The sequence below is a fragment of the Mobula hypostoma genome, chromosome 18 (assembly GCF_963921235.1).
Source record: "Mobula hypostoma chromosome 18, sMobHyp1.1, whole genome shotgun sequence".
In the NCBI taxonomy this organism is placed as follows: Eukaryota; Metazoa; Chordata; class Chondrichthyes; order Myliobatiformes; family Myliobatidae; genus Mobula; species Mobula hypostoma.
The window spans coordinates 23,043,764-23,071,096 of record NC_086114.1 but is presented as its reverse complement, the minus strand read 5'-3'; the positions used below and the strand labels follow the sequence as shown (position 1 = coordinate 23,071,096).

At 43.4% G+C, this 27,333-nt stretch overlaps 1 protein-coding gene across 5 annotated transcripts in view; it reads left to right on the top strand.

The window, feature by feature from the left end:
- cdh23 (cadherin-related 23) overlaps positions 1–27,333 on the top strand; it is a 1,160,360-nt gene that overhangs the window by 638,123 nt on the left and 494,904 nt on the right. For all 5 annotated transcript variants that reach the window (XM_063070587.1, XM_063070586.1, XM_063070588.1 and 2 more), the window contains one exon: positions 18,393–18,498. In XM_063070587.1, coding sequence (XP_062926657.1) covers positions 18,393–18,498 — 106 coding nt within the window. The remainder of the gene's footprint in view (positions 1–18,392; positions 18,499–27,333) is intronic.

Sequence of the window (27,333 nt, the reverse complement as noted above, 5' to 3'; positions counted from 1 at the left end):
ATATTGATCATGGAGTAGGTTAAAAGGTTGACACAACATCATGGGCTGAAGAGCTATGTCCTATGTTCTGTGTTCAGTTCTATGTTCTATGATCAGTTCACATATTCAAGGCATTGGGAGAAGCTATACTGTAGTTTGATCCTTTGCATAAACCTGACCACTTCATTGTTCCATTTAGCCATTCTGTGAAACAGGTTCAGTTCAGTAGTTGGTAAAATTGTCCATTGTAGCAACAGTGGTCTCATTACCACTTTTGCTGCTAGTGTTTTTGTCATTGTTGATGCACTCGGAGATGTCACTGAGACATAATTCTCAAAAGATGCTATGTCCAACACATACCACTGTGCATTAAACACACTACAGCATTATCCATTTAAATAGTCTCTGGATTCCAGTGCTTTGGGGTGGATCTTGATTTGCACTACCATCTATATCAGGTGTTGACAAAGACATGTCTCATTCAGAAAGACTCAGCCAGTTTGGGAGACTTTTCTGTTATAGAAAGTGTGGCTAGTTGAGCACAGCAAATCCCACCAACAGTAACTTGATAATGTCTGGACGATCTCTTCAGTTGCTTTGATTGAGCGTTGAAAGTTGACCAGGACATCAGATGTGGGTGCAAAGTTTGATGGGAGCATTTTTGTACACCTAAGGAGTTTTGACGGCTTCAGCTAAAAGATAGCATTTTAAAGTTACAATGTGGTCACAAAGGTGTTCTTAGGAGTGGAGAATTTGGAGAGACTGAAAAGGAGTGGGTGTGGGGAGAGAAGGTGCAGTGGAGAGCAAGGAGCAGAGGGAAGAAAGGGGAAGTCAGTTATGCCAGGAAATAAAGGGGTGACTGAATGACAGAGTAGAAGAGAGAAGGAAGGAATTGGAGGGACAGGGTTTGGGCAATGCTGGGAAGAGGACATAGACTGAGGGGATCACTGAAAGAAAGAAATTCCATGAATAGAGATGTGTGTAACAAATAGTATCAGTTCATGTACAGAAAATGAAGCCATTAAATGGGTTGACGTATCAGTCAGGAGATTAGATCTATTCACAGAGTTAAATGATTGTCATGGTTGTAATCTAAAATCTGTGCCAGTTTCACTATAAAGATCAATTGCTTAATATAACCTTTCTTTCTGTTAGGATATCTCTTGACTCACAAGGATTAAAAGTACTGAGATGTGTGGAAGAAGAGCATCTCTCTATTAAATGCCCTTTCAGGTTTTTCCGTTTTTGGATATGTGCTGGATTTGGGAGCAGCTCCCTGTTGGCAGGCATCACAACAATAGCCAATGTTCTTGCTGGACTCACAGTTAGCTGAGTAGGGCATTGAACTGAGACCTATCATCCTCCTGTCCAGCAACAGTGGTTAATATGGAGCAACAAATATTCTGCTAGAAGAGCAACACACATCAAAGTTGCTGGTGAACACAGCAGGCCAGGCAGCATCTCTAGGAAGAGGTACAGTCGACGTTTCAGGCCGAGACCCTTCGTCAGGACTGACTGAAGGAAGCGTTAGTAAGAGATTTGAAAGTGGGAGGGGGAGGGGGAGATCCAAAATGATAGGAGGGGGAAGGATGGAGCCAAGAGCTGGACAGGTGATTGGCAAAGGGGATATGAGAGGATCATGGGACAGGAGGCCCGGGGAGAAAGACAAGGTGGGGGGAAACCCAGAGGATGGGCAAGGGGTATAGTCAGAGGGACAGAGGGAGAAAAAGGAGAGAGAGAGAAAGGATGTGTGTATAAAAATAAATAACGGATGGGCTACGAGGGGGAGGTGGGGCATTAGCGGAAGTTAGAGAAGTCAATGTTCGTGCCATCAGGTTGGAGGCTACCCAGACGGAATATAAGGTGTTGTTCCTCCAACCTGAGTGTGGTTTCATCTTTACAGTAGAGGAGGCCGTGGATAGACATGTCAGAATGGGAATGGGATGTGGAATTAAAATGTGTGGCCACTGGGAGATCCTGCATGCTCTAGCGGACAGAGCGTAGGTGTCAGTGAAACGATCTCTCAGTCTGCGTCAGGTCTCGCCAATATATAGAAGGCCACATCGGGAGCACCGGACGCAGTATGTCACCCCAGCCGACTCACAGGTGAAGTGTCGCCTCACCTGGAAGGACTGTCTGGGTCCCTGAATGGTGGTGAGGGAGGAAATGTAAGGGCATGTGTAGCACTTGTTCCGCTTACAAGGATAAGTGCCAGGAGGGAGATCAGTGGGGAGGGATGGAGGGGGTCGAATGGACAAGGGAGCGATCCCTGCGGAAAGTGGGGGGGGGAGGGAAAGATGTGCTTAGTGGTGGGATCCCGTTGGAGGTGGCGGAAGTTACGGAGAATAATATGTTGGACCCGGAGGCTGGTGGGGTGGTAGGTGAGGACCAGGGGAACCCTATTCCTAGTGGGCTGGGGGGAGGATGGAGTGAGCAGATGTGCGTGAAATGGGGGAGATGAGTTTGAGAGCAGAGTTGATGGTGGAGGAAGGGAAGCCCCTTTCTTTAAAAAAGGAGGACATCTCCCTCATCCTGGAATGAAAAGCCTCATCCTGAGAGCAGATGCGGCGGAGACGGAGGAATTGCGAGAAGGGGATGGCATTTTTGCAAGAGACAGGGTGAGAAGAGGAATAGTCCAGATAGATGTGAGAGTCAGTAGGCTTATAGTAGACATCAGTAGATAAGCTCTCTCCAGAGATAGAGACAGAAAGATCTAGAAAGGGGAGGGAGGTGTTGGAAATACCTCCCTCCTTCCCCATAGGCGACACTTCACCTGTGAGTCGGCTGGGGTGATATACTGCGTCCGGTGCTCCCGATGTGGCCTTCTATATATTGGCGAGACCCGACGCAGACTGGGAGACCGCTTTGCTGAACACCTACGCTCTGTCCGCCAGAGAGAGCAGGATCTCCCAGTGGCCACACATTTTAATTCCACATCCCATTCCCATTCTGACATGTCTATCCACGGCCTCCTCTACTGTAAAGATGAAGCCACACTCAGGTTGGAGGAACAACACCTTATATTCCGTCTGGGTAGCCTCCAACCTGATGGCATCAACATTGACTTCTCTAACTTCTGCTAATGCCCCACCTCCCCCTCGTATTCCATCCGTTATTTATTTTTATACACACATTCTTTCTCTCACTCTCCTTTTTCTCCCTCTGTCCCTCTGACTATACCCCTTGCCCATCCTCTGGGTTCCCCCCCCCTTGTCTTTCTCCCCGGGCCTCCTGTCCCATGATCCTCTCATATCCCCTTTGCCAATCACCTGTCCGGCTCTTGGCTCCATTCCTCCCCCTCCTGTCTTCTCCTATCATTTTGGATCTCCCCCTCCCCCTCCCACTTTCAAATCTCTTACTAACTCTTCCTTCAGTTAGTCCTGACGCAGGGTCTCGGCCTGAAACGTCAACTGTACCTCTTCCTAGAGATGCTGCCTGGCCCTCTGCGTTCACCAGCAACTTTGATGTGTATTGCTTGAATTTCCAGCATCTGCAGAATTCCTGTTGTTCTGCTAGAATAACTTGGTTGAACAGCATCTGTGGGATTTTCAATGTTTTGGGTCAAAACACTGCTTGACTCCTGAGTAGATTGTTATATAGATTATGAGGACACGCAGTCCCCTTTTATTGTCATTTAGTAATGCATGCATTAAGAAATGATACAATATTCCTCTGGTGTGATATCACAAAAACACAGGACAGACCAAGACTGAAAAACTAACAAAACCATATAATTATAACATATAGTTACAACAGTGCAACAATACCATAACTTGATGAAGAACAGTCCATGGCACAGTAAAAAAGTTCAAAGTTTCTCGAAAGACCCTCATCTCACGCAGACGGGAGAAGGGAGAAAATTCTCCCTGCCATGCCCGACCATAGGCCGACTCTAAGTCGTCCGAAAACTTCGAGCCTCCGACACCGAGTACCGAGCACCATCTCTATCCGAACATTTCGACCTCAGCCTCAGTCGCCAGCAGCAGGCAAAGCCGGGGATTTTGGGGCCTATCCTCTGGAGATTCTCGATCGCACAGTAACAACAGCAGCGAACCAGGCATTTCAGAAATTTCTCCAGATATTCCTCTGCTTCTCATGTCTGTTTCCATCAAATCAGAATTGTCCACGGCCCCTATTTAACAGATACGATATCATTTCACCGGAGAGCTGCGTCGCGCTGCCATCTTCTCCTCCCGCATACTATTCCAGATTCCAGCTTCTGTAAGTTTCTTGAGTCTTCTGGTCAAAATATGGAGATCTTTGGTCAACAATGACGCTCTTTCTGGGCATTGGGGCAAACTATATCACACTCAGTGGCAACCCACATGAAAAGCTTCCACTTTGAAATAATCCTTTTGAGGAATCTTTCTGCCCTGTGTAGCACTGAGAGACGGATACATGTAGTGAACCACATGAGGGAGGCAATAGCTGCTTATCTTCATGGTCGATGTCATGAAGTTACAGCAACTGATGCCATTTAAGTTCTTTTTAGAGAATAGTACTCCGTTTCCAAAATCAAACCTCGTTATGCATGTGCATCAGGAAGAAAAGTCAGTAATGCCCACTGGCTGTAGAAGTAGTGAAAGGAGTTAACTTTAACATATACAGTATTTCACCAACTACTTTGTGTTTTGTTGAATCAGTTAATGCCTGATTCAGAGTAGAATTCATGGTGCTATTGCCCTGTTAATGTTGGCAATAATCATTTATATACCTCAGTTGCAAGGGTCTGTTCTGTAGGACATAGAGCACTGGACAGGCCATATAGCCCACAATTTTGTGCCAATTTATACTAAACGTCCTTCTCCTGTGTATTACCAATATCCATCCATTCCCTTCATATTCATTTGAATAATAAAGGTTTAAACTCCACCAAACTGCCTGCTTTCACCACTACCCCAGTAGCTTATTCCAGGAACCCACCACTCTCTGCATAAAAGAACCACTTGCCCCTTGTTCTTTAAACCCTACTCCAACCCTGCCCTCACATTAAAAGCACGCCCTCAGTTGTTTGACATTTCTACCCTGGAGAAACGATTCTGACTGTCTATCCAATTTGTGCCTCTCATAATTAAAACATACCATATCAGAACTCCCTTCAGCTTCTGATGCTCTGGAAGATGTACCTAAGTCTTCCAACCATTCCTTATCACTCATACCTTCTAATCCATGCAGCATCCTGGTAAACCTCTTCGACATCCTTTCCACAGTTTCTACATCCTTCCTATAACACAGTATTTCAAGTGTGGTCTGACTAAGGTTTTCTAAAGCTGCAGTGTGACTTCCTTACTCTCATACTCAACAATCCTGCCAGTGAAGGCAAGCATGCCATATGCCACCTTTACCATCTCATCCACTTGCATAGCCACTTTCAATAAATTAGACTTGGATCCAAGATTCCTCTGGGCCTCAGTGCTGTTGAGGGCTCTACTATTAACTGTATATGTTCATCTTTCATTTGACCTCCCAAAGCACAACAGTTCACACTTGTCTGAATAAAACTCTGCTACTTCTCTGCCCATACCTGCAATTGGTCTATATCCTGCAGTACTCCTTGAAAGTTCTTTACACTGTCCACAACTCTCCCATTCTTGGTGTCACCTCAGGCTTGTTAATCCACCCATCTACATTTTCATCCAAATCATTGATGTATGTCACAAACAACAGGGGACCCATCTGTGGGATTGTCAATATTTTGGGTCAAAACACTGCTTGACCCCCCCCCCCCCAGCCCCCGATTGTTGGCCCAGATTCCTAGGCAGGCCATATCTTCCCAAATGCACATAAATCCTGTCCCTCAGTGTCTTCTCCAACAGCTTCCCTGCTGCCATTGTGAGGCTCACTAGCCCATATTTAGTTGGTTTATCCCGAATTCCTTTCTTAAACACTGGCACATTTGCTACTCTCCAATCCTATGGGACCTCCCCTGTTGCTAGTGAGGACACAAAGATCTTTTGTCAAAGTCACCACAATCTCCTCACTTGCTTTTTTCAATATTCTCGGGTATATGTTATGGCCCTGGGCAGTTAGCTACCTTAATGCTTTAAAGAGGTGCCAGCATTACTTCCTACTTAATCTCAAAATGACACAGCATATTAGCATGTTACACACTGCCTTCTCTATCATCCAAATCCTTCTCCTCAATAAATATGGACACAAAGTACTCACTTAGAACCTCAGCCACTTGCTCTTACTCCGAGCACAAATTGCCTTCTTTATCCTTATGTGGATCTGCCCTCTCTTTAGTTGTTCTCTTCTTCTTAATTTAAGTATAAAATGCCTTGGGATTCTCCTTGATCCTACTTGCCAAAAACATATCATGGCCTCCTTTGACCTTCCTAATTGCCTGCTTGAGCATTTTCATGCTATGTTTATATTCTTCAATAGCTCAGTTTGATTTCAGCTTTCTAACCCTTTCGTACATTTCCTTTTCCTTCCTGACTCAACTTAGGACCTCTCAAATCACTCAAGATTCCCTGAGCTTACCATCTTTGTCCTTAATTCATATTGAACCATGCTAATTCTGAACAGTGATCAGCTGGTCTTTAAATAAATCCCACATATCAGACATAGACTTGTCCAACAGCAGCTGCTTGTAATTAACATCCCTTGGCTTTGTCTAATCTTGTCAGAGTTTTCCCTCCCCCATTTAGTACCTTCCCACAAGATCGAATTTTATCCTTACTCGGGTAATGATGAGTTTGAGTACAGAGAGGAAATTAAGAACCTGGTGGCATGGTGCGAAGACAATAACCTATCCCTCAACGTCAGCAAGATGAAGGAATTGGTTGCTGACTTCAGAAGGAGTAGCGGACCGCACGACCCAAGTTACATTGGTGGTGCACAAGTGGAACAGGTCAAAGGCTTTAAGTTCCTCGGGGTCAATATCACAAATGACCTGACTTGGTCCAACCAAGCAGAGCTCACTGCCAAGAAGGCCCACCAGCGCCTTTACTTCCTGAGAAAACTAAAGAAATTTGGCCTGTCCCCTAAAACCCTCATTAATTTTTATAGATGCACCATAGAAAGCATTCTTCTAGGGTGCATCACAACCTGGTATGGAAGTTGTCCTGTCCAAGATCGAAAGAAGCTGCAGAAGATCGTGAACACGGCGCAGCACATCACCCAAACCAATCTTCCGTACGTGGACTCACTTTACACCGCACGCTGTCGGAGCAGTGCTGCCAGGATAATCAAGGACATGACCCACCCAGCCAACACACTTTTCATCCCTCTTCCCTCCAGGAGAAGGTTCAGGAGCTTGAAGACTCGCTCGGCCAGATTTGGGAACAGCTTCTTTCCAACTGTGATAAGACTGCTGAACAGATCCTGACCCGGATCTGGGCCGTACCCTCCAAATATCCGGACCTGCCTCTTGGTTTTTTTGCACTACCTTACTTCCCATTTTTCTATTTTCTATTTATAATTTAAATTTTTAATATTTACTAATTTTAACTATTTTTAATATTTATAATATTTAATATTTGTAATCCAGGGAATGTGAAGCGCAGAATCAAATATCGCTGTGATGATTGTATGTTCTAGTACCAATTGTTTGGTGACAATAAAGTATAAAGTATAAAGTACTCATAAGGATCTTAAAACGTCATGAGTTGTGGTCACTATTTCCAAAATGTTCATCCACTATCAGTTCTGTCTCCTAGCTTGGTTCATTCCCCAAAACCAGTTCCAGTGTGTTTTAACAGACATAACAGACAAGATCTCCTGGTAGACACCCACTTCAACTCTGCTTCCCATTCCCATTCAGATATGTCCATACATGGCCTCCTCTACTGCCACGATGAGGCTAAACTCAGGGTGGAGGAGCAACACCTCGTATACAGTCTAGGTAGTCTCTAGCCCCTTGGTATGAATATAGAATTCTCCAACTTCCGGTAATTCCCTCCCCCTCCCTTCCCCTATCCCTGTTTCACTCTGCCCCCTCTCCCAGCTGCCTATCACCTCCCTCATTGTTCTGCCTCCTTCTGCTACCCATTGTGTTTTCCCCTATTCCTTCTTCACCCTTCCTGTCTATCACCTCCCTGCTTCCCCTCCCCCACCCCTTTATCTTTCCCCTTACTGGTTTTTCACCTGGAACCTACCAGCCTTCTCCTTCCCACCCTCCCCCCACCTTCTTTATAGGGCCTCTGCCCCTTCCCTCTTCAGTCCTGACGAAGGGTTCCGGCCCAAAACGTTGACTGATCATTTCCACGGATGCTGCCCGGCCTGCTGAGTTCCTCCAGCGTGTTGTGAGTGTTGCTTTGACCCCAGCATCTGCAGATTATTTTGTGTTTACCAGTGTGTTTTCTCCTCTAGTTGCCGCTCCAGAAATTATTTCAAGAATTTCTCTTGGATGCAATGAAGAAATCCTACCCTATCTTTGTCTCTGCTATTAAATTACATTTGTACTGGGGAAGTTTAAGTCCCCCAGTATGACATTACTATTGTTTCTGCACCTTTCTACCTTTCTACATATCTCTACATTTTTGTTCCCCCATTCTCGGTGGTTATAGGGGGACAATGTAATCCAATCAGCATAATTGCACCTTTCTTATTTTGGAGTTCCTCCCAAATTGCCTGTGTGGAAGAGCCATTTAGTGTGTCCTCTCTGAGTACCACTGTGACATTTTCCTTTATCAGTTGTGCAAGCTCTCCACCTCTTTTACCCCCTTCTCTATTATGTCTAAAATAATGAAATCCTGGAATACCAGGCTGCCAGCCCCGTCCCTCACACAACCAAGACTCTGTAATGGCAACATCATAATTCTATGTATTGATCCAGGCTCCAGGTTTGTCCTCTTTACCCATAATCCTCCTAGCATGGAAATAAACACACTTCAGCCCTTCAGTCCTCCCAGGTTTATTGGCCTGATGCTTGCTTCCTTCCCATCCATATTACTCGCTCAAACACCTTTCTTGCCCTTAACCTTACCATCAATTGTCCTGCTGCTGTGATTTCTTTCTTCTCTAATCCCATTCACATAAACTTCACTGCTCATCTTTGGTAAAATATTTATTACTAAATAAATCACTGCATTGCAAATATTAAGTCATCCAACAGGAATTCTGCAGATGCTGGAAATTCAAACAACATACATCAAAGTTGCTGGTGAACGCAGCAGGCCAAGCAGCATCTGTAGGAAGAGGTGCAGTCGACGTTTCAGGCCGAGACCCTTCGTCAGGACTAACTGAAGGAAGAGTGAGTAAGGGATTTGAAAGTTGGAGGGGGAGGGGGAGATCCAAAATGATAGGAGAAGACAGGAGGGGGAGGGATAGAGCCGAGAGCTGGACAGGTGATAGGCAAAAGGGGATACGAGAGGATCATGGGACAGGAGGTCCGGGAAGAAAGACAAGGGGGGGGGTGACCCAGAGGATGGGCAAGAGGTATATTCAGAGGGACAGAGGGAGAAAAAGGAGAGTGAGAGAAAGAATGTGTGCATAAAAATGAGTAACAGATGGGGTACGAGGGGGAGGTGAACATCGACTTCTCTAACTTCCGCTAAGGCCCCACCTCCCCCTCGTACCCCATCTGTTACTCATTTTTATGCACACATTCTTTCTCTCACTCTCCTTTTTCTCCCTCTGTCCCTCTGAATATACCTCTTGCCCATCCTCTGGGTCACCCCCCCCTTTCTTCCCGGACCTCCTGTCCCATGATCCTCTCGTATCTCCTTTTGCCTATCACCTGTCCAGCTCTTGGCTCTATCCCTCCCCCTCCTGTCTTCTCCTATCATTTTGCATCTCCCCCTTCCCCTCCAGCTTTCAAATCCCTTACTCACTCTTCCTTCAGTTAGTCCTGACGAAGGGCCTCGGCCTGAAACGTCGACTGCACCTCTTCCTACAGATGCTGCTTGGCCTGCTGCGTTCACCAGCAACTCTGATGTATGTTGATTAAGTCATCCAAATATATTTGAGAAGAGAGATTCTTTTAAATACCTACAATAGCTTATAATCCTAGGTGTATTATAATTATACCTATTGTACCTTGATGATGTCTGATTGTATTAGCCTTATCCCTGTTAATGATTATCAGATATATTTCATTTGTACTGGCTGATTTTATTCATCAGTTTGATTGTATGAGTTCCTTTGCTCTAGTTCTGGAGCAATGGCCGCCGATCGCATCATGTCCAGAATAGTTCACTGTTTCTGCCTATCATCGAGGCCTGGTGAATATTGATTCCATTCTGAGAAGCTACCAAATGGAAACTGATAAGATTACCAACACCAGTGCACACCTCATTAGCTGTTTTCTCGGCACTGGGTTTGCACAGGGTGGTGCAAAATGAAGCTGTTGGGAGTAGCCGAACCACAATGAGGCGTTAAGAATTAAGCACATACACTCAGAAGCCACTTTATTAAGTACCTCCTCTACCTAATAAAGTGCCCACTGAGCGTATGTTCGTGGTCTTCTGCTTCTGGAGCCCGTGAACCTCAAGGTTCAACGTGCTGTGCATTCAGAGATGCTCTTTAGTCATAGTCATAGTCATACTTCATTGATCCCGGGGGAAATTGGTTTTCGTTATAGTTGCACCATAAATAATAAATAGTAATAAAACCATAAATAGTTAAATAGGAATATGTAAATGATGCCAGGAAATAAGTCCAGGACCAGCCTATTGGCTCAGGGTGTCTGACCCTCCAAAGGAGGAGTTGTAAAGTTTGATGGCCACAGGCAGGAATGACTTCCTATGACGCTCAGTGTTGCATCTCGGTGGAATGAGTCTCTGGCTGAATGTACTCCTGTGCCCAACCAGTGCATTATTTAGCACACTACCATGGTTTTTTTCAGTTATTTTCACCTTCCTGTCGGCTTGAACCGGTCTAGCTATTCTCCTCTGACCTCTCTCATTAGCAAGTCATTTCACCCACAGAACTGCTGCTCACTGGATGTCAGCAATTCTGAGATTCTTGGACCACCCCGTCTGGTACCAACAATCATTCCACAGTCAAAGTCACTTAGATCACATTTCTTCCCTCATTCAGATATTTGGTTTGAACGACAACTGAATCTTTTGGCCATATCTGCATGCTTTTATGCAGTTAGTTCCTGTCACATGATTAACTGCATTAATGAGAAGGTGTACCTAATAAATTGACCACTGAATGTAGGTTCTGTTCCTAATGTTATCGGTATGGCTTAAGACCCTTAAGCTCTTCGACCCCAACAGAAAGTGGAAGTTGGAGGTGTTGGATTGGGGTGTGCAATTGTTATTTTTCTTATAGTTTATCTTTTTTTTAATATAATTTTTATTAAGTTTTCAAAATGAATACATGGAAAGATAATATCTACCCTCCCCCATATATAGTCCTACCTAAAAAAGAAAAGAAAGAAAAAAAAGAAGAACCGCCTGGGTGTTGGAAGGTTTCCACATGCTCCATGGGATTCAAAATAAATTTAGTATACTTATTCGTTACTGTCCTCGAGGGACCAAGATCTTTATCGGAGCAACTAAATATGCTATCCTATCTTTTATAAATAAGGGCGCCAAATATTCAGAAATGTTTCATATTTATCTCTTAAATTATAAGTAATTTTTTCGAGTGGAATAGAACTAGCCATTTCATTGTTCCAACGATTCATACTTAAATACGAATCAGATTTCCAAGTAACTGCTATAGCCTTCTTAGCTACTGCCAGTGCAATTTTTATAAATTCTTTCTGATATTTATTCAATTTAAGTTTCGGCTTTATCCCTTCAATATCACCTAGTAGAAATAATACAGGGTTATGTGGAAGTTGAGTTCCAGTAATTTGTTCCAATAAGACTCTTAAATTTATCCAAAAGGGTTGAATTTTAAAACAAGACCAAGTAGAATGTAAGAAAGTACCAATTTCTTGATTACACCGAAAGCATTTATCGGATAGATTTGAATTTAATCTATTTATTTTTTGTGGTGTAATATATAATTAGTGTAAAAAAATCATATTGTACTAATCTAAGTTGAATATTTATTGTATTTGTCATACTGTCAAGACACAGTCTTGACCAATTTGTTTCATCAATATTAGTTTAACTTTCTTATGCTTGCTTGTATTTTTATATCATCACCTATATGCATGTAGTTGTTCAGTGAATTTTCTGGTAATTACAGTGCAGTTTCTGTATTTTTCTAGAAGCTTATTAGTTTCAGAAGTAGGTGTCATGCCTCTTGAATCTGGTTATTTTATAGGTTGATTGTTACCTATACTCGCGTCATTCTGCTGATGCACAGTAGAAAGCATCCTAACATGCTGCTCTACAACGGATAGTCAAAACTGCCCAGCACATCACTGGCATCAGCCTACCCATCATCAGGGACATGTATACAGAAAGGTGCCAGAAATAGGCCAGGAACATCATGAAGGAGCCCATCCATCCTGCTCATGGACTGTTTATCCCACTTTGATCAAAGCATCCAAGTCAGGACCACCAGGCTCAAAAACAGTTACTTTCCCCAAGCAGTCAGGCTGATCAACACCACCCACTAACATAGCCCACATAGCCCTCCACATCGCCCCCCCCACCCCTACTTTATCATTTCAGGCTCCTGTCCTTTTCTCTTGATGGTAGCTATGTCTTGGGTGACGGGGATCCTTGATGGATGCAGTCTTTTTGAGGCATTGCCTTTTGAAAATGTCCTCAATTTTGGGGAGGCTAGTGCCTGTGATGGAGCTGGATTAGTTTACAACTTTCTGCGGCTTTTTCTGATCCTGTGCAGTGGCCCCTCCGTACCACCATACCAGACGATGATGCAACCAGTTAGAATGCTCCCCATGATGCATCTGTTGAAATTTGTGAGAGCTTTGGTAACATTCCAAGTCTCCTCAAAATCCTAATGAAATATAGCTGCTGTTGTGCCCTCTTATTACGTTGGACCCAGGATAGATCTTCAGAGATGTTGACACAGCATTTGAGCTGTGCCTAGTCATATGATCGTGGGTGTAGAGAGAGTAGAGCAGTGGGCTAGGCACACATCCTCGAAGTGTACCAGTTTTGATTGCCAGCAAGGAGGAAATTTTATTTCCAATCCATACTGACTGTGGTCTCCCTATAAGGATGTCAAGGATCCACTTGTAGAGGGAGGTACAAAAGCTGAGGTTTTGGAGCTTGTGGATTAATACTGAAGGTATAGTGGTGTTGAACTCTGGCCTGTAATCAATAAACAGCAGCCTGACGTGAGTATTGCTAATGCCCATGGTGGATTCTGGTGTTTTTAATCCGTGGTTCTTTTGGAAGTTAGGAAAGAAGCACAAAAGTGTTGAGTGCTGACTTCTTGCAAGGGTTTACCCTCTTGAAAGATGTTCCAATGTCATCCTTCGAGACAGAGATCACAGGGTCACCAGATGCTGCAGGGATTTGCACAGTGTAGTTTTATTCTCCCTTTCAAAGCATGCATAAAAATAAACTCATCTGGGTGTGAAACATCACAGCCACTTATGCTTTTGTCTTGCAGGAAGTAATGGCGGGAAACCCTTACAGAGCTGACGTGTATCCGAGTCCATCTCTAACTTTAATCAGAATTAGGGTTTTTTTTTTTGCTCTTAAAATAGCTTTCCGTAGGTCGTACATGGACTTCTTGTATACCACAGATCTGGCCCTCAGCAGACTACAAATCTCCTTATTCTTTCATGGCTTTTAGTATGAGTATATCCTTGAAGGCACACACTGATCCACACAGGTCTTGGTGAAATCAGTGACAACTGTGACATATTCATTCAGATTCAAAGACGAATCTCTGAATACTGCCCAGTCTACTGCCTGAAAGCTGTCCTGTGATACTTCACCTTGGAAAAGGTAAAAAAGGTTGAAGAAGAAGGAATCTGTTAAGAGATGTGAGTGGACCATGGGAGAAAGGGAAAGAGGAGTGGTATCGGTTGGTGGTGATGGGCAGGTGAGGAGGAGGGAAGCTTCTCTTCACCTGGCCATCATTTGAGTTGTGAGCTCTTCAAATAGTTTTCAGATTCTTTGGTTCTACCTGGAGGTACAGAATGTCACGTCAAGACATCCTGGCCTCACAAGATAAAATGTCAATTGTATTCTTTTCCTAGATGCTACCTGGCCTGCTGAGTTCCTCCAGCATTTTGTGTGTGTTGCACAAATATCATTCATTTTTCATATTATCCATCATCTTGCACCCTCATCTAACTAACAAAAATATCAACCTCAGACTTTAGAATTTTCTTTGACACAGTAGGGGAAAGAATTCTTCTGAAACAAGTATTTGTGTTATAGCAGTTGAGGAAGTGAAAAATAGATGTGATTTTTTTTTTACAAGAAAAGCTGCATTTAGTAGCAGTGGCTGTAAAACTACTGAATTGTCATAAAAATTGTCCATCTGGCTCTCTGATATCCCTCAGGGAAGGAAATCCACCATCTTTATTTCAGTTTTATCAGTGTGATTGCCTTGAATCTACATTCTCACTTCAGGAGCTGTTAGGGATGGACGATAAAGGCTGGCAGTGCCAGTGATGTTCACTTTCTGTGAACAGATTTTTCTTAAAAATCCACATTTTTGCTTCTTCCTGGGGAAGCTTGTTTCCAGATTTCATTTGCTGTTCAAATTTTGAAGTAAGTTTATTATCAAGGTAAGTATATGTCAAAGTACTGGTGCCACAGTAGTGTAGCAGTTAGTGTGACACTGTTGCAGCTCGAGGGGTCTGAGTTTGGAGTTCATTTCTGCCGCTGTCTGTAAGGAGTTTGTACGTTCTCCCCGTGACCATGTGGGTTTCCTCCAGATGCTCAGGTTTCCTCCCACAATCCAAAGACATACCTGTTAGTTGGTTAATTGGTCTTTGTAAATTGTCGTATGACTAGGCAAGTGTTAAATAGATGGGTTGCTAGGCAACACACCTCGTTGGGCCAGAAGGGCCTGTTCTATGCTGTATCTCTGAACAAAAATAACGTCACCATGTGCTACCCTGAGGTTCATTTCTTCCAGGCGTTCACCGTGGAACAAAGAAATACAACAGAATCAATGAAAAACTACACACATAAAAGACTAATAAGCAACTGATTAACGAAGGAAGAAAAACTGTGCAAATAGAATATTTAATAAATTAGTAGATAGAAAGAACATGAATTGTAGAGTAAGTCTATAGGTTGAGGAATCAGTTCAGTTTAGAGGGGTTTGGCCTGCGTCTGGTTTTACAATTCACCTGGATTTGGCATCAATCCCTCCCCTTCACACCCAATACTGGGAAGGGGTAACTGAAGGTAGAGGCTTTGGTGAGGCTGTGGATGTCACAAGTGTGTGTGACATTGGCATTGTGTCTGTATGAGTGTATCTGATTGGACTTCCTTTGTGTGTGATTAGTGTGTGTCTCAAAATGACACTGTTTGTGTGTATGTGTGTGAGTGAAATCCATGCAACCGAGCTCAGACTCCAGTTAACTTTCGTCCTTCGCTGTTTGATCAAGACCTTGTGGTAGCAGATGTGCAAAGGCTACTGTACAGTGAGCTTGACCATAGATGCTGAACATGGAGGAAGGGGAGGAGATGGGGTGGGGTATGGGGAGAGGGAAGGGAGAGGGATGCTGCATCATAGCTGTCTACATTATACACAAGCCAGGGCTTTATGATGTAGGGAACAAGCTGTTGCCCATGCAGCAGGCTTCCCTTCTCCACACAGCGAATGAATCCAAAGGAACAGTAAAGGCCGATACAATTTGACACTAGCGGCATCTCTGGAGTTGCCAGTCAGCATTGAACTCAACGTTAGACTGTCTTAGGGACTCCAGCTCTGGATTTTTCCTTCGGGTGTGGGTGACCCTAGGTAATATGGGAGGGTGAAGTGTAGGTGTGTGTGTGTGTGTGTGTGTGAAGGGATTTAGAATGTATGTCTAGTGCACATTCTGGAGCAGAGGGTGGCGGTAATGCACCATTAAGCTGGATGCCAACCGCCGTAAAACAAGATACAGACAGACAGACCCTAGGTAATTTCTAAAGTAGGTACATGTTCGGCACAACAACGTGGGCCGAAGGGTCTGTATTGTGCTGTAGGTTTTTTTCTATGATTACTCACAAAGCTTTTCCTATGAGTGCAAGGTAGCAGGGTTTCAGATCAGAGTTTTCTTGCTCCTAGGTGAGTTGCCAACCACAGCTGATGAACCCCATCTGCCCAAAGTGACTGGTTAGAAGGAGCCAGTAACTCACCTCTGTCCCTCCTCCTGCCTGTAGAAATTACTCCACTGGGCTTAGTAGCTAAGCCACATGTGAAGGCCAGGAGCTGGACTTGGTTGTCAGAGACTATTAGAGATGCTTGCCATTGGAGGCAATTAATAGGTAGTAGGAGCTTATCCCCACTGCCACCCCGGCTATAACAACTTTAAGGAACCAGTGCCAGAATAAAGGCAAATTATTTCCAACACTATCTATCTGTACTTGTGATTCCATCTTCTAGCTCTTACTGCTTGCTGAGTGAAATGTAGTAAATGCCACATCTTTGGTCATCGACACTAAGATTAGAGCCTTTTAATTATGAGCCTTGCTTTTATCTGTGCATTCTCTCCGATAAAGCAAGACTGACTGGTCCTTAATTACTTGTATTTTTTTAAAAGAAAAGCTATTTACTGCAATGTCAGGTTCCCCATATCTACTGTCATTTTGGTCATTGACTTTGATTAAGATGTGATTGTGATGCTAATGGAATTGACAGTGTGTTGATTGTGTGGCAGTTTAATTTATTGGAGATAAAGAGAAAAGCAGGTGAAAGCATTATGTGTTACTTCAAAAGTACTTTTTAAATATAAGATGTGACCTGTGAATCTGATAGGAAATCTGGGAGAGGAAATACCACCTGAAAGGGTCGTTGTCTCTGGGAGGATCTGGTCTGCAAACCCCCTGCTTTCACTTCTCTGCAAGTACCCTGGCCTTTGAGTCATGCTGTTACATATTTACAAAGACACCAACAATATTTCACACCTTGGAGCAAGAGATGGCCATTTGGCCCATTGAGTTGATTCTGTCTTTCAATTATATCACATGAACATCTCCATAAAATGAATCAGGGACCATTGACTAAGATTATTGCTGATCTGATTGCAATCTCGATTTCACATGCTCACATATCCTGAGTAGTCTTTCACCCTTATTTATCAAGTTTTAACGATCTCCGTCTTAAAAAATATTCAAACACTCTGCTTCCACCATCCTCTGATGGAAAGAGCTCCAAAGACTCATGACACTGTGGGAGAATTTTGACTAATCTCCATCCTAAATGGGTAACGTTTTATTTTGAAATAATGCCACATTAATCACTAGTCCAATAAATGTAGTATCCTCTCCACATCCTCGCTGTCAAAATCCTTCGTGATCTGTATCAGGATCTTAACATCTCCTTACACATCTCTTAGATTTTTTGTTTCCTAATAAAAATCCATCATTCTCACTTTTGACATTCTGATTGAATTCCAGTCACAGCAGCTTTTTGCTGGAGGAAACTTACATCTTTGTGTGAGCAATTATTTCTTGACAACACCCTTTAAATAGGCTATTTTTAAGATATTACTCTCTTTTTCTGAATTATTCTCCTGCTCCTGAGGAAATGATCCCCCTTCCCCATCCCCTTCCCCATCCCACTCCTATTTCCCCGTTTTCCCCCTCCCCCTACATGCCCCCTCCTCTTTCTCTCCCCCTCTCCCCTCCCCCTCTCCCTCTCCTCCCTCTCCCCTCCCCCTTCTCCCCCTCCCTCTCCCCTCCCCCTTCTCCCCCTCCCTCTCCCCTCCCCCTTCTCCTCCCTCCCCCTCTCCCCTACTTCTCCCCCTCCCCTCCCCCTCTCCCCCTCCCCTCCCCACTCCCTTCTCCCCTCTCCCCTCTCTCCCCTCTCCCCTCTCCCCCCCTCTCTCCCTCCCTTTCTCCCTCCCTTTCTCCTCCCTCTCTCCCCTTATCATTTTTACTGATTTGTGGTTTGCCATATCTTCTGATATTAAATTTCCATCACAAACATCTATTTCTGAGACCCTTGTCATCCTTCGGTTAATTCCACCCTTTCTTTCCCTTTAATCTATTTATTCACTCCGGCATGTCCCGGCTGGTAAGGGCCTCCAGTGATGGATGTGGCACTGCCTCTTGAAGGTATCCCTGTCGGTGGGAGGTTTGTGTCCTTGATGGAACTGGCTGAGGATACAACTCTCTGCACTCTTTTGCAAACCTGTGCATTGAAGACTCCATACCGGGTTCTGATACAGCCAAGCAAAATGCTCGCTACTTCATTAGGAGTTTGAGGAAATTTGGTATGTCACTAGAATTCTTGAAAATTTCTGTACATGACAGTGGAGCACCTGACTATCATCTTCATTGTTGGAGTTGGGGGCTAAAGCTGATAGAGGTCACATTGTCATCATCTGTTACAGCCACAGGAATGTGGCAGTGTGTTCTACCCTGTTGACCCATCTCATCCACTGAACCGTGTGCTTTCTCCCTGTGCCACAGGTGATTGATGACGATTCTCCACCAAACAACCAGATCACTTACAGCATTTTCAATGCCTCCATTCTGAGCAACTCCTTTGATATCGGGATATCAGAGGGCTATGGAGGTAAGGTCTCAAAACCCTTTAGGCACTCGTTTTGTGATATGGGAGGTGGTGATAATGTTAATGGGTGTGCATGCAATAAGAAGTGATGGGGTTGTCTATGGCTGACTGTGGATTATGGGAATGATTAGACACCAAACAGCCGGCTGGTGGCGTAGTGGCATCAGCGCTGGACTTCAGAGCAAAGGCTCCCGAGTAAAAATCCAGCTGGCTCCCTTGCATGCTTTCCATCCGTGCTGGGTTGAGCGTCCAGCTAGCAACTCGGACTGGTAAAAATAAGAAAGCCTGCTTAAAAAAAACACCGTCATGACGGCTTCCCAATGACTCCACTCGGAGTTAAGGGCTTTCTTCTTCTTCTTCGAGACTCTAAACCTTTCATTGGTTCTTTGTTTTAAGTTAATGACAAAAGATTTCTCCTGTTTTTTATCCCACACTTCACCTTCCTCTCCTAATAGATTGCATCATCTTCAGCCCTTCATAACTTACACGTCTTTCTTCCCATTTCCACCATTCCCACTCTACCCTTTACTCATCTGCCTGTTACTCTCTCACCTGGATCCACCTACCAGCTCTTTCCCCACCTTTGTAAACTGGCTATCTTCTCTTCATTCAGTCAAGATGAAGAGTCGTAACCAATAACATTGATCACCTGTTATCCTCCATAGATGCTGCCTGACCCACTGAGTCTCTCTTTCCCTTGTGTGTTTGGAATCGGATCCAGATAATTTGAATCTTTCACCCCTTGACCCCCTCAGCCACCACCCCCAGTGATGGGTGGTGGTTTCACCTTTGAGTCAGAAGGTTGGGCTTGAGGTCCTCTCCAGAGTCCTGAGTACAGTACTCTCTGAAGTTCTCTATAACGTTGTACAAGACTCCTGCACTACCTGAGCTACTGTTGATTAGATGAAGTAGATTGTGAGGCCAAGTATTCATCTTATTATATAAAGGGACTGTTTCATAATCTTATAACAGCAGGATGGAAACCGCCCCTGATCCTGATGGTAATTTCTGACATTAGAAATGTAACCACACTCTAGAAGTGATTCATTAGCTGTAGGACTCTTTGGAATGCCATGAATGAGATGCAGCAAGCAAAATGGATGTGCAAGTGTCTCTTATCTTTGCCATTCTCTTGTCAGCTGCTGCCATCCAGCAGTGCTTGTCTGGAACAGTTGTCACAGTGTGTTAGAAGTTGCTTTGATTGGCAGTTTCTCCATTTAGGAGGCTGTCAGTCTGAAAGATAATAAAAGTTTGAAGCTTTGGGGTCAAATTCAAAGCTTCAAGTCCTCAAAGCTTTGTGTGGCAAAGGGGCTGATGGTAAAAAAAAACAGATATAAAGATTAGAATACTCTACTTCCTGTACCCACCAATTCCTCTTACTACAACCCTGTCCCAAATTGGTCAATCCTGGTCAATATTCATCTTGCAACCAATACTGCTGAAACAGCTCATCTTCAGTTGAACGTGTTTTTGGGAACAAACTGTGTGAAAGTTTTCCACGACTCAGCCCAAGGATGTGAAAGATACCATGACTTTGCAGACAGACGGATTGTGAGCCCCTGATAGTAAGTGTTGCCAGAAAAGCATGTTCCCCATCAGTTGATGTTAAGATGTGAAAGGCTATTTAAATCAGGGAAGTTGCAAGTTGATTAAATCAAATATATTGATTTAAATTTCAGCAACAGTTATACATTGAAATATAGAAAATTGCAGTGGAAGTAGGCCACAACCCTTCAAAACTTCGCTGCTGTATGTAGAACACAGAACATAACAGCACAAGAACAGGCCCTTCGAACCATAATGTCTGTGCCGGCCATGATGGCAATTTAAACTGCATATCTGCAAACGTTTTGTCCATGTCCATTCTTTTCCTGCCTGTTCATGTGTCTATTTAAATGCTTCTTAAAGATTGCTACCATATCTTCTTCCACCACTTCCCTGATGGCTGATTCCAGACACCTACCTCTCTCTCTGTAAAAAAAAATCTTGTCTTGTAAATCTTTAATCTTTCTCCTCTCACCATAAAGTTCTTCCCCGCAGTATTTCACTTCTTTCACCCTGGCTCTCACAATGTATATCAGGTCATCCCTTAGGCTTCAACACTTCAAAGAAAACAATCTGAATTTATCTGCCTTCTCTATATCACTGATATTCTGTAATCCAGGCAATATTCTGATATGCCCTCACCAAAGCATCCATACTCTTCCTGTAACGTAGCAACCAAAACTGCATGACTTAAGAATCAGTATCAAATTTATTGTCACTGGCTTAAATGAACTGAATGTTGTTTTGTGGTAGCAGAGCAGTGCAAAGCCATGTGTAAGATTACTCTGAATTGTGAAACTGAATAAATATTGCAAAAAGAAAGAATAACAAGTGTAGTATTATAATTTCTCGACTTCCATACTCAGTGCCCCAGCTGATGAAGCTATGTATAGTATGCTATACATCTTTCCATTTGTATTGTCACTTTTCAGGGAGCTAAGGACTTGTAAATGTGATCATAGCTGATCTTCTCTTTCAATATATGTTCCATCTCATTCCCCAAGCCTTTGGTTGGCTTTTGCATTTAGAAATACAATATATGCAAAGCCTCCTTAATTATATTGAGCAACTTGACCTCTATGGCCTTCAGAGTTCAGATAAGATGCCCTGGGGTGTTTTTTTGGAGCAGTTACCAAGAAAATTTAGCTCAGAGGCATATAAGGACATCTTTGATGATTTAAAAACTTGGTCAACTGTAAGGTAAATATTAAGCTTCTTCAGCATTTTATGTGTTTTGCTCTGGATTTCTAACATCTGCAGATTATCAAAACTAGGGTTTAAGGATTATCTTAAACATGGAAAGTTTAGGACAGATTTCAAAAATTCTGGCTGTTGGGTGCTAAGAACAGGACTACCAATTGGAGGAGCAATTAATGGGGTTTGTGAAATGTGTCTAACTGAAAGACCAAAGATTTCTGAAGTTTGTAGAGTTTGGGGAGACTGCAGTGGTTGAGAGGGGCAAAGCTCCAGACAGACTTAAAAGAGAGAATGAGAACTTTCATAATTGAGACATTACTACCCTCCATTTAAAACAGAGATACATAGAACAGTTTTTTTTGTATAGTGTAGTGAGTCTCTGGAGGACTGTGGAGGTGAAGTTGGTGGAAGTATTTAAGGGGAAGATAAACAAGTTTTTGGACAATCAGGAGAATGAGCGCTGGCATAGGAGAGGAGTTCAGGACAGCATTGATCAGTTATAATCATATTGAACAAGCTTGAGGGTCTGGGTGGACTACCCATGCTCCTTGTGTGACTGTCTGCAGGTCACTGGGTGAGTGGGTCACCATATGTTATAGTGGTAGGAGTTGCAAATTTTCAGGTGCTTTTAAATTCACTAAGATTAGGAGATCACGTAGGAATGCATCTGCATAGTTATCTTTCGAGGTAGTAGAGACGTGGATAATAGATAAACTGAGGTATGTGCAAAGTCAGGTTTAATGTCCCAGCCAAAAGATAGCTCTTTTGACAGTGCACTGCAGCCAAACTCGTTCTTCTCACGTCAGTGGAGAAGATCTTTAGCCTTTAACCTACTGACTCTAAGGCCGGACACTGTTTCCTGTGAAAGCACCACCAATGTCTCCAATGTTAATCTGGTAGAACCATGTTTCCCAGGCCCCTGCTTACTACAGGTGGTAAAGGAGGAACCAGCTGTCTGCCTCCAGCTGTGGCTGTCATGTTAAAAAAAAGACCCAAACAAAGGAAAGTACTCTCTTTGAACACTTTGCACAAGTGTTATCATAAATACAGAAACAAGGAAACAGAAGGGTCATTATTCTTAAGCTTTCCTTGCAGTGCAATTACATACAGTGATTAAAAATAGCTCCCTGTTGTGTTGTTAAAGACCACAAACTGCATACTAATAGTATAATCACAAAAGCACGGCTTGCAGTGAGTATGTTCTGCCTGTTGAAATCCTCATCGTTCTTCAAATTATTTCAAGTGAAGCTCAGCGAACAGGATTTGGTTTAATCCCTCACCTCTGCAACTGCTCTGAAGGTAAAAATCCCAAGCTCGCAAATAAGTAGCTTCTCACAAAATTCTCTGCAGTCATTTTTTTTTAATATATAAAGAAAGCCTGAACTTCTCATCTCTTCTGATCTCAGGATATAGAGAACAGTCAGTGAGCAAAAGGAGGGGAAAATGAATGACCTGGCCCCTGATCTGTACGAATCAACACTGAAACTACCCGTAAAGGACAAGTGTAATGATGGATTTGCCTTGATATGGCACCATTTATGATCTCCAGAAGATCATACATTTGTACTTTCAGGCTAATGGAACGCTTTCAACATAAAAGGCAGAAATAAAGTTGATGTGCAGAGGATCTTTCCAATAGTAGGGGAATCTATGACTCGAGGGCATAGCCTCAGAATAGAAGGACATCCCTTCAGAACAGAGATAAGGAGGAATTTCTTTAGCCAGAGGTTCGTGAACCTGTGGAATTCTTGCCAAAGATGGCTCTGGAGGCCACGTCATTGGGTATATTTAAAGTGATGTTTGATAGGTACTAAATTAATAGGGGTATCAAAGGTTATGGAGAGAAAGCAGGAGAATAAGCTTGAAAGATAAAATAAATCAGCCACGATCGAATGGTGGGGAAGCCTCAATGGGCTATATGACCTATTTCTTCTCCTACGTCTTACAGTCTAAAAGCAGAAAATGCTTGGGAGACTCAGTAAATCACACAGCATCTGTGGAGACAGAAACAGAGTTAATATTTCAGGTCAGAGACCTTCTTCGGAACTGGATAAGTGAGGGACAGAATGGCAGAGAGGATGTGGATAGACAGAAAATAGGTCGGGTGACAGAACTGCTGTTAGTATCTTTTAAGGAGGTATGATGTTAATCATTGTTGATCTGTCTGCTGGAGTGTAGATAGAAACACTTCCAAATTGCATTTGAAGTTGGAATTGCAGAAGCCAACATGATTCTAATTAATTATCCATTTTTAGTGTTGATTATAGGGAAAAATATTGACCAAGTCACCTGGACTATGTTCATACTTTTCTTAAATAATCAAATATGTCATTTCCATCCACTAAAGGTGGGGTCTTAGTTTAATGTTTCAGTGAAAGGTGGGAATGAAAGAGCAGTTAGTCCTCAGTACTGAACAATCTGCTGGAGGAACTCAACAGGTTGAGCGGCATCTGTTAGGGGAAAGGAATGCTGGAAGTTCAAGCAACACACACAAAATGCTGATGGAACGCAGCAGGCCAAGCAGCATCGATAGGGAGAGGTACAGTAGACGTTTCGGGTCGAGACCCTTCGACAGGACTAACTGAAAGAAGAGATAGTAAGAGATTTGAGAGAGGGAGGGGGAGATCCGAAATGATAGGAGAAGACAGGAGGGGGAGGGATGGAGCCAAGAGCTGGAAAGTTGATTGGCAAAAGGGATACAAGGCTGGAGAAGGGAGAGGATCACATTCCCATTCTGATCTGTCTATCCATGGCCTCCTCTACTGTCAAGATGAAGCCACACTCAGGTTGGAGGAACAACACCTTATATTCCGTCTGGGTAGCCTCCAACCTGATGGCATGAACATTGACTTCTTTAACTTCCGTTAATGCCCCTCCTTCCATTCTTACCCCATCCGTTATTTATTTATTTATTTATTTATTTATTTCCCCCTTTTTTCCTCTCTCTTTTTTCTCCCTGTGTCCCTCTCACAATAACTCCTTGCCTGCTCTCCATCTTCCTCTGGTGCTCCCCTCCCTCTTTCTCTCTCCCTGGGCCTCCCATCCCATGATCCTCTCCCTTCTCCAGCCTTGTATCCCTTTTGCCAATCAACTTTCCAGCTCTTAGCTCCATCCCTCCCCCTCCTGTCTTCTCCTATCATTTCGGATCTTCCCCTCCCCCTCCCACTTTCAAATCTCTTACTATCTCTTCTTTCAGTTAGTCCTGAGGAAGGGTCTTGGCCCGAAACGTCGACTGTACCTCTTCCTATAGATGCTACTTGGCCTGCTGCGTTCCACCAGCATTTTGTGTGTGTTGAGAGGAAAAGAATTGTTCATGTTTTAGTTCAAAACCCTGCATCAGGACTGAAGAGGGAGAGGGGATCTCCACCCAACTAACTTTCTTCTCTGACATTTCCTTTCAGGTAGATAAACCCTTCACTGAGAATTCTTTGTTCACCACAGATGCTGCTTGACCCACTGGAGTTCCTCTAGCAGATGGTTGCTCCAGATTCCAGCATCTGGGATCTCTTGTGCCTCCAGTAACTCCTCAGTACTTCACTGAATGTCAGCTTAGATTTGTACTCAAATTGGAGGGGTGACCTTTATTCTCTTAACCTACTGACTCCAGCTGGTGTGCTCTAAATGGAAGGGAAACAATTACAGGGATGCTTGGACATGAAAAGTATACTTCAGTAAACATACTGATTCTGCAAGCAGTTAGAAAGCTGAGAGAGGGGTGATCTTCCAGAGGTGTATAAAATCATGAGGGGCATAGACAGGGTGAATATTCACAGCCTTTTTTTCACAGGGTTTATGAATCAAGAATGAGAGGGCATAGGTTTAGGATGTGAGGGGAGAGATTTAATAAAACTGGATGAACATCTGATCAAGGTACGACTGCACAGGCGCGTGTACGTCAGCAAGTTAGACCGGAGGGAAGAATTTAAAAGGAGATAATTTTTTTTCAGCGGTTTGATCAAGGCACGACAGCGGAGGTGCGTGGACGTCAGCGAGTTAGACCAGCAGGAGGAATTTATAAAGAAGACAGCTTTATAGAGCAGGCGCAGGAGTAAAGGGAGTCAGAGTAGAAGGGCTTTGGCGATAACGGGTCAAGGCGAGATAAGTTACTTGTGAAGAATAGGAAGTATATCTGCGAGGCCAGTGTTCTGTACTGGGTGTCGGATGTGGGATGTCCTGGAGACTCCCAGCCTCCCGGACGGCCACATCTGCGTCAAGTGCATTGAGCTGCAGCTCCTTAGGGACCGGGTTAGCGAACTGGAGATGCAGCTCAATGACCTTCATCTGGTCAGGGAAAGTGAGGAGGTGATAGAGAGGAGCTATAGGCAAGCAGTCACACTGGGGCTTCGGGAGGCAGATAAGTGGGTAACCGTAGAGGGAAGAGCAAGCGGCAGATACTAGAGAGCTATGTTCCCTATAAGCTGTGCGCGTGTTGCACGCACACAAGTTTTCCAACCAGCGCACAAAGAAAATTAATGTGCGCACAAAAGGTTAGTTACCTAAAATAATGTAAAAATAATAATTATACTTACGGTTAATAATCTTTTAGCTAAATGTTTCTGTTAACTAGTTAGTCAGTTTTTCAAATACCACAATGCACGTCACTAATTTACGTCACCTCACCTTTCCTGTTCCAGTTTGTACAGCTGCATCATGGCGGCAGCCATCTTTGGCAGACAGTGTTCATATCGTAAAGTTTACAAAGATCTGTTTCAAATCCTGTAGATAGCTTAAGTTTTTATTGAAAAAAGATCAGTCAAATGACCCTGTGGCTAAATACTGTCACAAGAAATTGATAAACATCACATACAAAGTAGCTTTACAGGTTTTAAGTGATGTCTTTAATGAACTGGCTGTACTGTGCAAGATTCTGCAAAAGAGTGGCCTGACACCGATTGATTCACTTCATTTTGCGTGAGGCAAAATGAACAAGAAAGCAGTATCTGGGAGACAATATTTCGTGGAGTGACAAAGTTAAAGTTTTGCTAAGCCAACAACGTGAAGAAAACGTCGTGGTAGATACAAGTTCGCTGTTGACTTTTATAAATAGTCTTTGTGTTCATTTAGAGGAAAGGATTCCTGAAGATGAGGTACAAGAATGGTCAGCTTTTGATTTCTCCACAATTGCAGATAGTGACTTCACATTTTGCGATGAACAAGTTAATGCCTTATGTCTAAAATATTATGATTTTCTAGCTGAAAATACTGTAATAGTTAGACAGTTTAATGATTTCAAATTTTCCGTGCAAGAAAAAATTAAATCCAAACTGATTTCAAACTTCGCTCAAATGGTGGCATTTTGTACTTCAAAATGAACAGTTTTGCGACCTTGCACAGTTGATGGCCATTGGGGGAACCTTTCTTGCGTCTAGTGCAGACTGTGAGCGAGGTTTTAGCCTAATGAATCAACTCAAAAACAAGCTGAGAAACCGTTTAGGTGAATGTCATTTGGATATGTTAATGAGAATCAAAAGCTATCAATTGGATGGAAGTTCTATTAGTTTACAAAGAATGGGTAAATGCCAAAGACAGGAGAGAGAAAAAAATAACTGAGTGACTTAAATATGTATGTTATTTTGTTGTTATTCTGTGCGGTTTTATGTCAAATATTTTGTAAGCCTACATAAACTGTGCCATGTGTGCATTCAGTGCACACATACTTTTGTCACAGGAAAAAAATTTGCATAACATAAGATTTTTGCGCACACTGACTACTAAAAATTAGAGGGAACATTGCTAGAGAGTGCCCCTGTGGCTGTCCCTCTTAACAATAAGTACTCCTGTTTGAGTACTGTGGCACAGAGTCTGGCCCTGTGGCTCAGAAGTGTAGGGAAAGGAAGAGGTTGGCAGCAGTAATAGAGGACTCTATAGTTAGGGGGACAGACAGGCGATTCTGTGGACACAGGAATGAAACACGTATGGTAGTTTGCCTTCCAGGTGCCAGGGTCCGGGATGTTTCTGATCATGTCCATGATATCCTGAAGTGAGAAGGTGAATATCCAGAGGTCGTGGTGCATATTGGTACCAATGACGTAGGTAGGAAAAGGGAGGAGGTCCTGAAAACAGACTACAGGGAGTTAGGAAAGAAGCTGAGAAGCA